Source organism: Bufo bufo, chromosome 9 (genome assembly GCF_905171765.1).
Source record: "Bufo bufo chromosome 9, aBufBuf1.1, whole genome shotgun sequence".
NCBI lineage: Eukaryota > Metazoa > Chordata > Amphibia > Anura > Bufonidae > Bufo > Bufo bufo.
In genome coordinates, this window is record NC_053397.1 from 72,896,358 (window position 1) to 72,911,525 (window position 15,168).

The 15,168-nt window shown below is 47.2% G+C and overlaps 1 protein-coding gene across 2 annotated transcripts in view; it reads left to right on the forward strand.

The window, feature by feature from the left end:
* MFSD14A (major facilitator superfamily domain containing 14A) overlaps positions 1-15,168 on the forward strand; it is a 54,869-nt gene that overhangs the window by 14,521 nt on the left and 25,180 nt on the right. For both annotated transcript variants that reach the window (XM_040408244.1, XM_040408245.1), the window contains exons 2-6: positions 5,594-5,706; positions 6,914-7,009; positions 8,091-8,153; positions 10,694-10,821; positions 12,802-12,916. In XM_040408244.1, the coding sequence (XP_040264178.1) occupies positions 5,626-5,706; positions 6,914-7,009; positions 8,091-8,153; positions 10,694-10,821; positions 12,802-12,916 (483 nt within the window). In that variant the 5' untranslated portion in view covers positions 5,594-5,625. The remainder of the gene's footprint in view (positions 1-5,593; positions 5,707-6,913; positions 7,010-8,090; positions 8,154-10,693; positions 10,822-12,801; positions 12,917-15,168) is intronic.

Here is a 15,168-nt window from a genome sequence, read left to right on the forward strand (position 1 = left end):
CGTACTTGGACGATATCCTCATCAAGGCTCCGTCCCTTTCTCAAGCGGTTGCCAGCGTGGATCTCACTCTAGAGACTCTGGCGAGGTTCGGTTGGGTCATCAATTTCCCCAAGTCCTCCCTTCCCCCCTCCAGACAACTGGTCTTCCTGGGAATGCTTTTAGACACGGGAGCGGCGGAGGTACGTCTTCCCTCGGAAAAACGATTGACCCTCCGCCGGGCGATTCGGGGTCTCCTTCTCCACCGTCGACCGTCCTTCCGCTTCTGCATGCGGGTCTTGGGGCAGATGGTTGCCTGCTTCGAGGCGATCCCATTTGCGCAGTTTCACTCCCGCCCTCTCCAACGGGCGATCCTCTCCTCCTGGGACAAATCGCCGCAGTCTCTGGATCATCCCTTCCATCTATCGCCTCCGGTGCGGTCATCTCTCCGCTGGTGGTTACAGTCCCCTCTTCTGGGCAGGTCTTTTCTGCCGCTCAACTGGTTGGTGGTTACAACCGATGCCAGTCTCTTGGGCTGGGGAGGCGTGTTTCCTCCCCGATCCGTCCAGGGCATTTGGTCTCCATCGGAGTCCAAACTCTCGATCAATGTCCTGGAGCTGAGAGCGGCCCTTCTGTCTCTGCGACACTGGACTCATCTGCTGAAGGGTCATCCAGTTCGTGTGCAATCGGACAACGCCACGGCCGTGGCATACATAAACCACCAGGGGGGCACTCGCAGCGCTGCAGCGATGCGGGAGGTCACCAGCATTCTCCGTTGGGCGGAAACCCACGTCCCGGCTCTATCGGCAATTTTTATTCCAGGGGTGGACAATTGGGCGGCGGACTTCCTCAGTCGCACCACTGTCGACCCCGGCGAGTGGTCTCTTCACCCGGAGGTATTCGAGGCCATTTGCCTTCGTTGGGGCATGCCGGACGTGGACCTCATGGCCTCCAAGTTCAATCACAAGGTCCCCGCCTATCTGTCCAGGGCCAGGGATCCGGGAGCTTGCGGAGCCGACGCCCTCGTTCGTCCTTGGCGAGGCTTCGCGCGTCCGTACATATTCCCTCCCATCCCACTCCTGCCCAAGGTCCTTCGGAAGATCGCGGCGGAGGGCGTCTCGGTGATTCTGGTCGCTCCGGACTGGCCCCGCCGGTCTTGGTATGCCGACCTCATGCTGCTCCTGGCAGACGCGCCCTGGCCGCTGCCCGCCAGGGAAGATCTTCTCTCTCAGGGACCGATCTTCCACCCGCGTTTAAGGTCCCTACGTTTGACGGCGTGGTTGTTGAGACCACCGTCTTGACACGTAGGGGTTTTTCTGCGGACGTCGTCCGCACCATGATCCGTGCCCGCAAGCCGTCCTCTTCTAGGATCTATTATAGGACCTGGAGGACCTTTTTGGGGTTCTGTGCCGATCTGGGGATTCCTCCGCTCCGCTTTTTTCTCCCCACTGTTTTGTCCTTCCTGCAGAGCGGACTCGCCCAGGGTCTGGGTCTTAGTTCTTTGAAGGGTCAGGTGTCTGCGCTGTCCATTTTGTTTCAGCGCCCACTGGCCCCCCTTGGTCCTGTCAAGACCTTCCTTCAGGGCGTGGCTCACGCGGTTCCCCCGTACCGCCCTCCGGTACCGCCCTGGGACCTGAACCTGGTTCTCTCAGCGCTCCAGGCTTCTCCTTTCGAGCCTCTGCAGACGGTTTCCTTGCGACTTTTGTCCTGCAAGGTTATTTTCCTTGTGGCCGTCACCTCTCTTCGGAGGGTGTCCGAATTGGCTGCACTCTCCTGTCTGGAACCTTTCCTAGTGTTCCACCAGGACAAGGTGGTCCTTCGTCCGGTCCCTTCCTTCCTTCCTAAGGTGGTCTCCGCCTTTCATCTGAACGAGGACATCGTTCTCCCCTCTTTGTGTCCTTCCCCTTCCCACCCCCGGGAGAGGGAGCTTCATCGCCTGGACGTTGTCAGGGCGCTCAAGGTTTACCTGGAGGTAACCAGCTCTTTCAGGCGTACTGACTCGCTCTTTGTGGTTCCCGAGGGGTCGCGCAGAGGGATGGCGGCATCCAAAGTTGCTATCGCCCGTTTTGTCAAGATGGCTGTTACTGAGGCTTACCTCGCCAAGGGCAAGGTTCCGCCCCTCGGTGTTACCGCTCACTCCACTAGAGCGGTCGGGGCTTCCTGGGCTCAGAGGAATCGGGCTTCTACGGAGCAGATTTGCAAGGCGGCCACTTGGTCCTCCTTGCACACCTTCACCAAGTTCTACAGGGTGCATACTCATGCGTCGGCTGACGCTGCTTTAGGCCGTCTGGTATTGCAGGCGGCAGTTGATTGATGCCTCCGGTGTTGGTCTAATTTGTTCTGGTCCCTCCCTTCTGGGACTGCTCTGGAACGTCCCATGGTTTCCTGTGTCCCCCAAGGAATATGGGCGAGAAAAGGAGACTTTTGTATTACTTACCAGTAAAGTCTCTTTCTCGCTCTTCCTTGGGGGACACAGCACCCGCCCTTCATTTGGGTTTACAGTTGTGGTTCCGGCTTGGTTGCCCCCGTTGGGGCTTGACAGTTCCTTTTTTTCCGGTTGGTGGTTATCTTTCACTACTTGGACACGCAACTGGTAGTCTCTCTCTCCAGGCTGAAGGGTATAGCTGATGGAGGAGGGGCTTACAGCTTTCACTTAGTGTCACGCCTCCTAGGGAGCAGAGCTATACCCATGGTTTCCTGTGTCCCCCAAGGAAGAGCGAGAAAGAGACTTTACTGGTAAGTAATACAAAAGTCTCCTTTTCCTCAAAAAGCATTTTATATTAAAAAAAAATCCGATTTAAATAAAAAAAAATCCTATTTTATTTACTGACGAGCAGTGTCCATAACTGGAAAACACACACACACACACACACACACACACACACACACACACACCGCGATTTCCGCACAGGACACGCTTGTCTGAAACAGGCCTTATGGCCTATCCACATGCCCCACCTATCTCGAGGTTTTGACCTATCCAGTTGGCCCCTTCATCTAGGCTGCGATTGTATGCAGAGGTGGTCAGGATTAGAGATGAGTGAATTTCCGCTTATGAAATTCGTTTGCGATTCGTTTACCACGGACCATAACTCATTTCTATAACGGAATGCCTTTAAAGGCATTCTGTTATTCATTCTGTCATGATAGAAGTCTATGGGCTGCAAAATGGATCCGTCCCATTTCCAGTATGCAGTAGAGGACTCGGGATCAGGAGAGGACTCCCCTGCATAACGGAACGGATCCGTTTTGCAGCCCATAAACTTCTATCATAACGGAATGCCTCTAAAGGCATTCCGTTATAGAAATGCGTTATGGTCCGTGGTAACGGAATCCATAACGCAATTCACCTTTTACCAGTAAACGAATCGCAAACTAAATTTAAAATATGAAATTCTCTCATCTCTAGTCAGGATTATGGACAGTGCTGAGCTTACTGTACCGCACTATAACTGTCCAGCTATTTTCCACTGCATAATTCGGCTCTACTTTCTTGCCTCTACTTGGTTTTGTGTGGCACCCACTTATTGTAGCAGTGTCAGCAGTGTGGTCAAGTGGCCTTCGTACCGGTTTGGCGTACTTGCAACCTCCTAGGATGTGGTACCAAAAAAATACCGGGGATTAAGGCTTCCTGCATACGACCGTAGGTGTCCCATTGCCGTATTGCGAACTGCATTTGCAGATCCGCAGTACATGGGCACTGTTCTGTGTGCATTCCGCATCGCTGATGCGGACCCATTCACTTAAATGGGTCTGCAAATCCAGAGATGCGGAATGATGCGGAGCGAAAGCAGGGAACAGAACCCTACGGAAGCACTACGGAGTGCTTCTGTGGGGTTTCGTCCCGTACTTCCGTTCCGCAAAAAGATACAGCATGTCCTATCTCTTTGTGGAACGGCCGGATCGCGGACCCATTAAAGTAAATGGGTCCGCTGCGGCTACCCCACGGTCGGTGTTCATGCATGTTCGTTTTTTGTGCAGGAGGCCTAACTAATAGTAAAATGGAAAGTCTGAGTCGAGTGCAGTCGTGCTAGTTGTTGCAGTAGAAAAGATGCTGTAGGAATTAATGGGAGTTAGGCTCCATTCACACGTCCGCAAAATGGGTCCGCATCCTTTCCGCAATTTTGCGGAAAGTGTGCGGACCCATTCATTCTCTATGGGGACGGAATGGATGCGGACAGCACACAGTGTGCTGTCTGCAGCCGCAATTGCGGAGCGCGCCCCCGATTTTGGGTACGCAGCTCCGCAAAAAGATAGAGCATGTCCTATTCTTGTCCGCAGCTTGCGGACAAGAATAGGCATTTCAATGGGGGTGACGGGCTGGTGTGTTGCGGACCCGCAATTTGCGGGTCCGCAACACATCACGGACGTGTGAATAGAGCCTTACTGAGACGGCCTAAGGCCTCATGCACACAAACGTTGTTTGGGTCCGCATCCGAGCCGCATTCATTTCCATGGGGCCGCAAAAGATGCGGACACCACTCTGTGTACTGTCCGCCTCCGTACCTCCGTTTCGCGGCTCCACAAAAAAAAAAATAGATCACTGACGAGAATAGGACTTGTCAATTTAGGACCAGACCTTCCTTTACACAAAATGTGGAACAGACATGGCCGGTATCCGTGTTTTGCGGATCCATGATTTTAGAATGGCCGGTATCCGTGTTTTGCGGATCCATGATTTTAGAATAGATATTTTTTGGGTAATACAAGTAGTTACTAACAGACATGTCGGCAGAGCTGATGGGTTAGCGTACACTGCGGTAGCCTCTGGTGGGGTATATTCATACATGTCTGCAACTGACCCTTTCATCTGAATGTGGCCTGCAAAAATTCAGGCACTTGCCACTAAAACAACCCCAGTCAGATGAATGGAGCTGACTTAGTTGCAGAAATTTCTGCACCTGTGAGTATACCCTATAGTTCAGAGCAACTTTCATAGTGCTGCCGGCTTCAGAGCAGAAAGCTCCCAGCATTCTTTACTGGATCAGTCTCAGTACCGAGACAGTTCAGAGTGGCTGAAATACTGGTTTGTCTGTACTGTGGTGAAAACTGCCTGTCCTAATGCATTTTAGGGGCACCGTATAAAATATGAGTTGACAAACTTGTAGACAGTAACAATCAGCAGAATTTTGAATGCAGCTCTGGAGTATACTACAGATTGTAACACCTGATTAATGGTAGCGAAATGAATTGTATTTGCATAGTGACTCATCGGTACATGTAGATATATATCAGTGTAAACTGTGAGATAGTGTTCAAAGGTGAACCTCCTCTTAAGGGCTTATGCACACAAACGTATTTCACATCTTGTGAGGGTCGGATGAGGACCCATTCACTTCAGTGGGGCCACAAAAGATGTGGATAACACAACATATGCTGTATGTTCTGTGACATCCACAAAAAAATAGATGTCCTATTCTTGTTCTATAGAGGCCAGAACTTTCCATCCCGCAAAATATGTAACGCACACGGCCAGTATTCTTGTTTTGCGTACCGTAAAACAGGTTATGGTCATGTGCATGAGCCCAAAAATTGTGCATATCTCTATAATACAAGATATAGATAAATCAGGGATATTAGGTGTCTTCAGTTTACAGATTATTTTTTTTTCTTATAGGTGAATGTCGCCAGGACCCTAGTTATGTGAAAATGACTCAGGGCAAGAAAAAGAAAAGGGTGAACCGCAGTGTTCTTCTTGCGAAAAAAATTATCATCAAAGATGGCGGCTCTGTAAGTTCACCTGTTGTGCGGTTATCTGTGAAGATTTACCTCTTTAAAGCATTCTTACAAAAGTTGTCACAAAACTGAGAAACATTGAAGTATTAGGTTAATACTGTACATTTTCTAAAAGATTTAACATTGAAATGTATAATCTCCCAAGACTCTTTGTTGGCGCAGAGTAGGGAGGCCCCCGTGAGACCTTTCACACACTCAGCCTGATGTACCTAGGACAGCTCTTCTGATGCAAACTCACAGCATCAATATCATTTCTGATGCTGTGGGTCCCTTTCTGACTGCAGGTCTTCTGTACTCACAATGCTGCAAGCACAGTAGTGACCCCCATTCAGCGTGGAACTCACAGCATCATAAGTCGTGATGCTATGACTTCCATTCAGAAGAGCAGTGTTAAGTTGGGAAATACGCCCATCAAATAGTGTTTCCTGGACTGAACAACACTTGTGTGAAAGAAGCTATACTCTTTAGATGGCCGATGGGTTCAGCCAACGTTAAAGGGGTTCTGCAGTTTTTTTTAAACTGATGATCTATCCTCTGGATAGATCATCAGCATCTGATTGGCGGGGGTCCGACACCCGGGACCCCCGCCGATCAGCTGTTTGAGAAGGCAGCGGCAGAAGCGCTGCAGACTTCTCGCTGTTTGCCCAAGGCCCAGTGACGTCACGACTAGTATCAATGGCCTGGGCGCGGCTAAGCTCTGTTCACTTGAATGGAGCTTAGCCGCGCCCAGGCCATTGATACTAGTTGTGACGTCACTGGGCCTATGGTAAACAGCGAGAAGGCAGCGGTGCTCCTGGAGCGCTGCTGCCTTCTCAAACAGCTGATCGGCGGGGGTCCTGGGTGTCGGACCCCCGCCGGTCAGATGCTGATGATCTATCCAGAGGATGCATCATCAATTGAAAAAAACTGCAGAACCCCTTTAATATAATGTGCATGGCCAGCTAAAAGTGAGCAAGTATCTCGTATAGACACCAGAAAATATTTTACACCTATTTCTGAGCAGCAGAAGTCAATTAATTGTCATCACTTCTCCTGTTTGGGCTGGTTGAGCCACCTGTGATGTTTATTGCCCCCCCCCCCCCCCCCCAGTTGGCAGGAGGCATTTTCCATGTCACTGTGTCCTCACTTTCCTTTTCTGGGAGTTGTCATTCTGCTTTACTGTAAAGACTGTAAATCTCTAATGCTGTCATTCTTCCTTCAGCCTCAGGGCTTTGGCTCTCCCAGTGTGTATCATGCTGTCATCGTGATCTTCCTTGAATTTTTTGCCTGGGGTTTGCTCACTGCTCCCACTTTGGTGGTAAGTTCTGTTTAATCGCAACAATACGTTTTAAATAGGTTTTGCTGAGATCTTTTTACTGATGACCTGTCCTCTGGACCACCGCTCATCAGCTGTTTGAGAAGGCAGCAGCGCTCGCAGTAGTGCCATGCTTTTCTCGCAGCTTTCTCTAGGCCATGTAACGTCACATCCATCGTCACATGGCCTAGGCGCAGCTTAGTCCCATAGACGTGAAAACCTCTGTGTATCAAAAATGTGGTAAAGAAAACGTGACTTTTTTTTTTTTTTTTTTGTAGCACTTCCTTATTATAGGGCTACAGGCCTGGGTGCTTAATTTTTGTCTTACAGAATTGGGAAGCACACAGGCGTTCCCCATTATTGCTAACATTGGCTAATAATGATCTGAGTATCGCCCTCCTTCAGGATGTAATGGTGTTGTATGTCCCAGCAGTAGAAGACTCTGTGCACACGTTGAGCCTCAAGAATGGGCATTTCTATAATACCCAGAAAGCACAGGATTCACGCATTCATGGTATCCATATTATGCAGAACTGTAATTTGCAGACCGCATAAGGATACGGTCGTGTGAATGATCCCTTATGCTGCAAATTCACGTCATTTTGCTGGTTTATGGTAGGTGTGTTTCTGCAGCAGAATTGTGAGATGCTGAATCCCATTCAGTAGTATGATCGTTTTCTGCTGCTTGGCCAGATGGACAGTGACAACTGAAAACTACAGTGAGGGGTCGGCCGCTGTTGAGTACATTTTGACCTTTACATCTTTTACTCATCGGTCTACATGGTGGATAACATGATGCCTTAGTATCTTACATAGAGCAGTTTTTTTTTTCTGCAAAATTGTCTCATCCATATTTATTAGTTGATCATATTCTTCCAATGTAGATTGCTTCAGCAGGGCAAGGGCTGCATAGCTCCGCCATTATTTCTCATCACAGTGTATGTGAGTGAAATCCTGGGCACTAGTTGTACTTCTTCAGTTGTAGCTGAAGCCACAAGATGCGTCACAGCCTTTTCCTGTCTTAATAGCAGCAGGATGCTGTGTAAAACTGATGTATTTCACCATTTGTCTATTACTTGTGCAGGTTCTACATGAGACCTTCCCAAAGCACACGTTTCTTATGAACGGACTCATCCAAGGAGTGAAGGTAAAATAGGAACACGCCTGAGATCTCTGTATTGACTCCATATAACCTTCAGCAGTTTTGGAATTACCTCATTAGCGTGCCATTCTGAACTTAACCCTTTGTTATCACACGCTGTTCATGTCCTTCAAGCCGTTAGCGGCCTATACCAAATAGTGTTTCTGTAAAGTGCTTTTCCTTTTGGCATGTTCCAGCTGAAATGTTCTGTGAAGCTTTCTCTATGCTGCCCTCATTAATCTCTAAATAGTGAAGCGGCCAGGCAGACGTATTGCAGTCTCCTTCATATCGGCCATAGAAGATTTGTCATCCTTACCGTACTTTTTGCTTTATAAGACGCACCTAGGTTTTTGAGGAGGAAAAATATTTTGAAACAAGAGGTGTGCTTTGGCTGGGTTTTTAACTAAATTAAGTGCCAATTTTCAATGGAAAAAGGAAAGTCGACTGCAGCTTCTTTGAGACACTGCCCTGTACAGCTTCACGAGACAGAGCTAAATCTAAGGATATGACGCCCCAGACTTACTGTCACAAGTGTCAATATGAATTAGATTGCACAGAAAGTAAACACACAAGGTAATAAAATACATAAGAGGGATCAGGTAAATAAATGGATTTGGCATTTTTTACGTTGAAGCCCCAGGCTAAGACATGACATGAGCCTCCCAAGTGTAGTCCTATACAAAGATGTGCAGTAAAGACTCCTGAAGACAATGAAGAACTCACCGTTCTGTGCTCACAGCCCTCACAACCTGCTGCAGACGACCAGCACTTGTCATCTGCCGTCCCAGCTGCAGACAAGGACTCTCAAGACAGAAGTCACATGCAAGGACCTGCTATTAAAGGATAACTGTCACATTTAGACCCTAATTTCAATTTTCATATATGTAGTTACTAATAACATGATATTCCAGAATCCGTTACTATTAGACCGATTTACCCCATATTTAATAAGATTCAGCCCTTAGCAACCAGTCTGCATAAAACTGCAATTTCACTATTCAGTTAAGATGGCCACCACTGCCCTCACCCTGAGGATAATCCCGCCTGCCCTCACTAGCCAGTAACAATAGCCCCACAAAGGTGTCAGTAACCAGAGCCCTCCCCCCCTAAAGGGTTAATCTCCTGCAGCACAAAGGGGTCCTCTTACCACATGTTGCTTTCATTTTATACACTGAGCAGATGACAGATCTCCCTTCCCTGGTCTGCGCTGCTCCAGCTCTGCATTCTCCAGCGCTGCTGAGTGAGGGAGCGTCTGCCAAGCGCAGGGACAGGGAGAAGTGCACACAGCCCAGGCACTGTTATCAGCTGCTGGGGACGACCTGGCTTTAATCATTTACTTACAGTCCCTGGCTGTCTGTAATGTGAGCCTGCACGCTGCGTCCTCTGTCCTTCTATGAAGGACGGACCATGTCTAGCAACCCTATTTTAAGCACAGGTAAAAGTAGGCAGTACAGGGAACAAAAATGTGGAATTAAGGGGTAATTGAATACACAGTGAAAAGTTGAAATAGGGCCACCAAGGAGATATTAATCACCACAATCCAATACTCCCAAAAATACGCTCCTACAGGAAGGAAAGTTCACATAGTGACTATAAAAGCGGGGGGGGGGGGGGGGGGGGGGGCAGGCCGGCCGGCAGCGTAACGTCACTCACTCGGTCACGCTCCTGCTCCGCCAGCTTCATTAATGAAGTGGGAGGAGCATTATCGAGTGAGTGACGTTACGCTGCCCGCCGCTTTGATAGCGAGTCCTACTACAGACTATTACGCTAGTTTAACAAACCAGAGCCACTGATGGAGCATTAAATAAACAGACTTTACATATAAAGACTGGTGTGAGCGGGCCCTGGTGTAATGGAGTACAGTGACTGCACCGGGTCCCTCCGCAAGTGCAACAGCAGTTGCCGGCCTCCAGCCCCTCCTCCCACCCCGCGTGATAGGGGTTTACTGTAACTGATACATCGCAAGCCGCACTGTGCAGCATAGCGGCCGGTGATCTATCAGTGTCGGACATTAAAAAATTGCACCATTTGCTTTATAAGACGCTCTGCCATTGAAACTCGATGGGTCCGCAGAAAATCACGAAAAACGGAACAACGGATACGGAATAAAACAACGGTTGTGTGCATGAGGCCTTACAGAGTGTGAACAATTATGAGGGAGAGTTGTCCAAGCTCACTATCCCGTGCAGGTCTATGTAGAACCTGGTATCCAGTAGAAGGTGTCCATAGCTTTTAAGTTTGCATCCAGACCGATGTAATATGGGTCTGAGTGGGAGTTGTACATATCGGGACAGCGGAGAAACCTTTCCAAAACACATCCTTTTGGGGAAGGTTTTCTTACAGTGTCCTTAGTGAATCTGAGCTTGTTCTTGACACTGAATATTATACAGCAATCGCCTAATTAAATCTGACATGTGTGACTTTTATCTGTTTTTGTGATATGGCTTTTAAAATGAAATTTTTTATCAAATATTAAATGTGACCTGATTTTGCTGTTCATGGGGGGGGGGGGGAGTACTGTATTTACCTCTCTTTCTCTCACTTAGGGTTTGCTGTCCTTCCTCAGTGCACCTTTGATAGGGGCTCTCTCTGATGTTTGGGGAAGAAAGTCTTTCTTGCTGCTAACTGTGTTTTTCACATGTGCTCCTATACCACTGATGAAGATCAGTCCTTGGTATGTAGTGACTGGTACATTTTAATATATGTCTACAGTATGTGTAATATATACACACACACACACTCCTTGACATTGAAATTGCGACACCATAAAGGAGAAGCCGTAGGGTTATGCAAATTGAGGAAGTAGCAAGTGTCGCAAAGATCTGCAATTGATCAAGTTTTCAAGCACCTTGCTCCAATCTCTGGCATGTGAGAGGGGCACGAAAGCCAGATTGAAAACAAAGAGGGTAGTTTATTAAACAGAATGATGCTATATTAAGCGTAGAGCTGGCACAGATTGTGGCTCAAAGGTACTTTGCGCCACAATCTGCGACTTCCCCGCTCTTGCCAGGTCTAATGAAGTGGTTGTGGCGGGGAAGGGGATCAGCTGGCAGGCCCGTCTCATTTACCATTTCCTACGCTTCGTGTAGGCGTGGAAAATGGTTTAAATGTAATACAACTACAGCATTAGGCCTTTTGCTCTTGATGGTAGAGATTTTTATTTGACATGCGGCAATATTCATGTTACGTTTCAGCACGCAGGCCTTCTTCAGACACTATGCCTCAGTAATGAAGGAAAAGATGGAAAGACACAGTTAGGGTCCATTCACACGTCCGTAGAAATGGGTCCGCATCCGTTCCGTAAATTGTGTAACTGGTACGGAAACCATTCATTCTCTATGGAGATGGAATAGATGCGGAGAGCACACTATGTGCTCTCCGCATTTCCAGGGCGCGCCGCCGATCTTCTGGTCCGCGGCTCTGGAAAAAAATAGAACATGTTCTATTCTTGTCCGCAATTGCGGACAAGAATAGGCATTTCTATGGGGATGCCGGCCGGGTGTATTGCGGATCCGCAATGCACTACGGACATGTGAATGGACCGTTAAAAGGTAGAATGTGAAAACTCCTATATGGGAGAAAGCGTCTGACAGACGGCCTGCGTGCCGAAACGTAACATGAATATTGCTGTATGTCAAATAATGAAAATCTCTACTATCAAGAGCAAAAAGCCTAACGCTGTATTTTTATTCATTTTCATAAATGGGGTTGGAACCTTACTTACAGCAAGTTCTACGGAGTGCGACAAAGATTTACTTAAATGTAAGACAGCTAGAAAGCCTCTTCATAACGCCGGCGGATCCTCCACTGGCTATGGGGGATATGAAGTTTAAAACGGCGGTCTTAATAAATGTCCCCCAAAGTTGTTTAGCCACACGAAAACACGAAAATCAGTTCAAGTTGTCTGTGATGCCTCCTGTTTGTAGGCATGACAGTTATTGCCACTTGTCACAAACAGAGAGGGACAGAATCCTTGAACTGAGAGACCTTGGTTAATCACTGCAGCAGATCGCTGCACGCCTAGGCTGAGATGTCAGCACTGTTCAACGTTGTGTGTCCCGGAGGTTGGTAGAAACAGTGTACTGTAATGATCGCAATAAGTGCACAGAGGTGACCCTCTGCATTCTGTACTGCAAGTGAAATTGGACGTCACATCCCAAGTCAAGGGGGAAAATCAGTATCTATATAAACCATCAGAAAGCGTTTGCATAACATTGGGCTACGAGCCAGACATCCAGCTATAGGTGTTACATTTACCTCACGTCACCACTCTCATTGGCTGTCATGGTGCACGGTAAGATCTAAATGGAGGTTTATCTGCTTTAGCGATGAATCCCGCTTTTCTCTCAGCTACTGTGAGCAGCCTGCTTGGCCTAAACGTGCAGCGTCTCTAGACTTGTCTCCCATCAAGCACATCTGGGACGTCACTGATCAGCAATTGCAAAGGGAACTGCCAGCAGTGGATCTTGATGATGAATATTTTGTTTCCATTTTTATCATTGGCACATCATTGACATGCCTATCGATCCTGTGATTTCCAGAATTACACAACTTTTCCTTTTTGGTGTTGCAATTTCATTGTTGAGTTTCTATGTTGCTGTGTATATAATCACACACCATAACTCCTATTTTAAATTTTTTTTTGTCTTTTTAGGTGGTACTTTGCGGTTATTTCTGTATCTGGTGTATTTGCTGTTACCTTTTCTGTAGTATTTGCTTATGTAGCAGATATTACCCAGGAGCATGAAAGAAGCATGGCATATGGACTGGTAGGTGGATCCTTTAAGACCATATTATAGTAAAGTACTAAACTAGTGACTAAAACTCCAATTATATGCAGCTGTAAAAATTTGATTTTAGACTATTCTGCTGATTTTCTAAATCCATAACATCATTTTTAGTGCAGAAATCCGCTTTTAACACTTGCAGAATTGTCCTGGATTCCTAGTGGGCTGGGGTAAAGTACAAGGTAGAAAAAAATCTGTCTGAACTTTCCCTTAGGCTGCTTTCAGACGAGTGAGTTGCACACTCCAGACTTGCAACGCGAGTATAAGACAGCTCTCATCCAGAACTCCTAGTACTGCCGGCGTCCGCATAGCGTTATATTGATTTATGATGCTATTTAACCCTTAGAGGTCTGGAATGTTTTGGATAACACTGATCTAATGCTATCAGTGTTATCCAAAACATTCCACAACTGTAAGGGTTACATAGCATCATAAATCAGTATAATGCTATGTGACCCCGGCAGTGCTGGGAGGTCAGGACAGGAGCTGCTCTGCGAGTCCGGAGTGTGTAACTCGCTCGTCTGAAAGCAGCCTTTAGGGCCTTGTACACTTCATGAAGCAGTTGGCCGATAGTGTTACCTTTCTCCATTTACGGTTTACATTTAGTTCGATCAGTTTCTGTATGGATTAGTCTAAGGGCTCAATCGTTATTGTTGCTCATCAGTGATTGCTAGCCCTCTTGACTGTATAGTATGTAGAAAAAAAGGTTAAATCCTGTATTCTAAGAGGGCTGGGAGGGTGATGGCACCAGCAGCTGTTTTTTTAAATTAAGATATGATAATGAAATCCAGGAGTAGATTCTATGGGGGAAATAATCCTCACAATATGTTTGTCCAATTCTAAAATATTATATGATATTTTACACGTTCATGACATATCCACATGATATCTGATAGATGGGTGGGGCCTCCCAAACTAGCAACCTACATTTCTGTAAGAGACCATCTTGTGGCTGCTTTTTCTGTGCTTGTACAATGGAAACTGCACAGACTTTTGGTGACGTGTGATTATTTCTATGGGAGGTTACCACCAGCCTTGGTTAATTATTTCCATAAACACCTTCACATTTTCTGGAAGGACAACAAAGTAAATCCCCATGTACACACAGGAGATTTGGGCTTTGCAGAGATTCTGCTTGTGTAAATAGCGCTCAACAATTTCAGGGCATGAGTGGAATATGATATGTGCAATCCCATGCTATTTAGGCTATTTTCACACTAGCGTTCGGGGCTCCGCTTGTGAGCTCCGTTTGAAGGCTCTCACAAGCGGCCCCGAACGGATCCGTCCAGCCCTAATGCATTCTGAGTGGATGCGGATCCGCTCAGAATGCATCAGTCTGGCACCGTTTGTCCTCCGCTCTGCTGGCGGACACCTGAACGCTGCTTGCAGCGTTCGGGTGTCCGCCTGGCCGTGCGGAGGCAAACGGATCCGTCCAGACTTACAATGTAAGTCAATGGGGACGGATCCGTTTGAAGTTGACACAATATGGCTCAATTTTCAAACGGATCCGTCCCCTATTGACTTTCAATGTAAAGTCAAAACGGATCCGTTTGCATTATCATGAACAAAAAAAAAATAATATATATATATATATATATATATATAATTTTTTTTTTTTTTGTTCATGGTAATGCAAACGGATCCGTTCTGAACGGATCTAAGCGTTTGCATTATAGGAGCGGATCCGTCTGTGCAGATACCAGATGGACCCGCTCTGAACGCAAGTGTGAAAGTAGCCTTACAGAGGTACACATCCTCACATCCCTATCTCACATTGATTCTTAAAGGCCCTCTGTCAGCAGATTTCTACCTATGACACTGGCTGACCTGTTACATGTGCACTTGGCAGCTGAAGGCATCTGTGTTGGTCCCATGTTCATGTGTGCCTGCATTGCTGGGAAAAATTAAGTTTTAGTATGTGCAAATGAGGATCTAGGTGCAACGGGGGCGTTGCCATTACTCCTAGAAGCTCAGCTCTCTCTGCAACTGTCGCACCCTCTGCACAGGACCAGGGGTGATGACGTTTACACTGCTTGGCCCTGTCAATCAAAGTGCAGCAGATTCAAAGAGAGCTGAGCCTCTAGGTGTAACGGCAACTCCCCCATTGCTCCTAGAGGCTCATTTGCATATACACTGCTCAAAAAAATAAAGGGAACACAAAAATAACACATCCTAGATCTGAATTAATTAAATATTCTTCTGAAATACTTTGTTCTTTACATAGTTGAATGTGC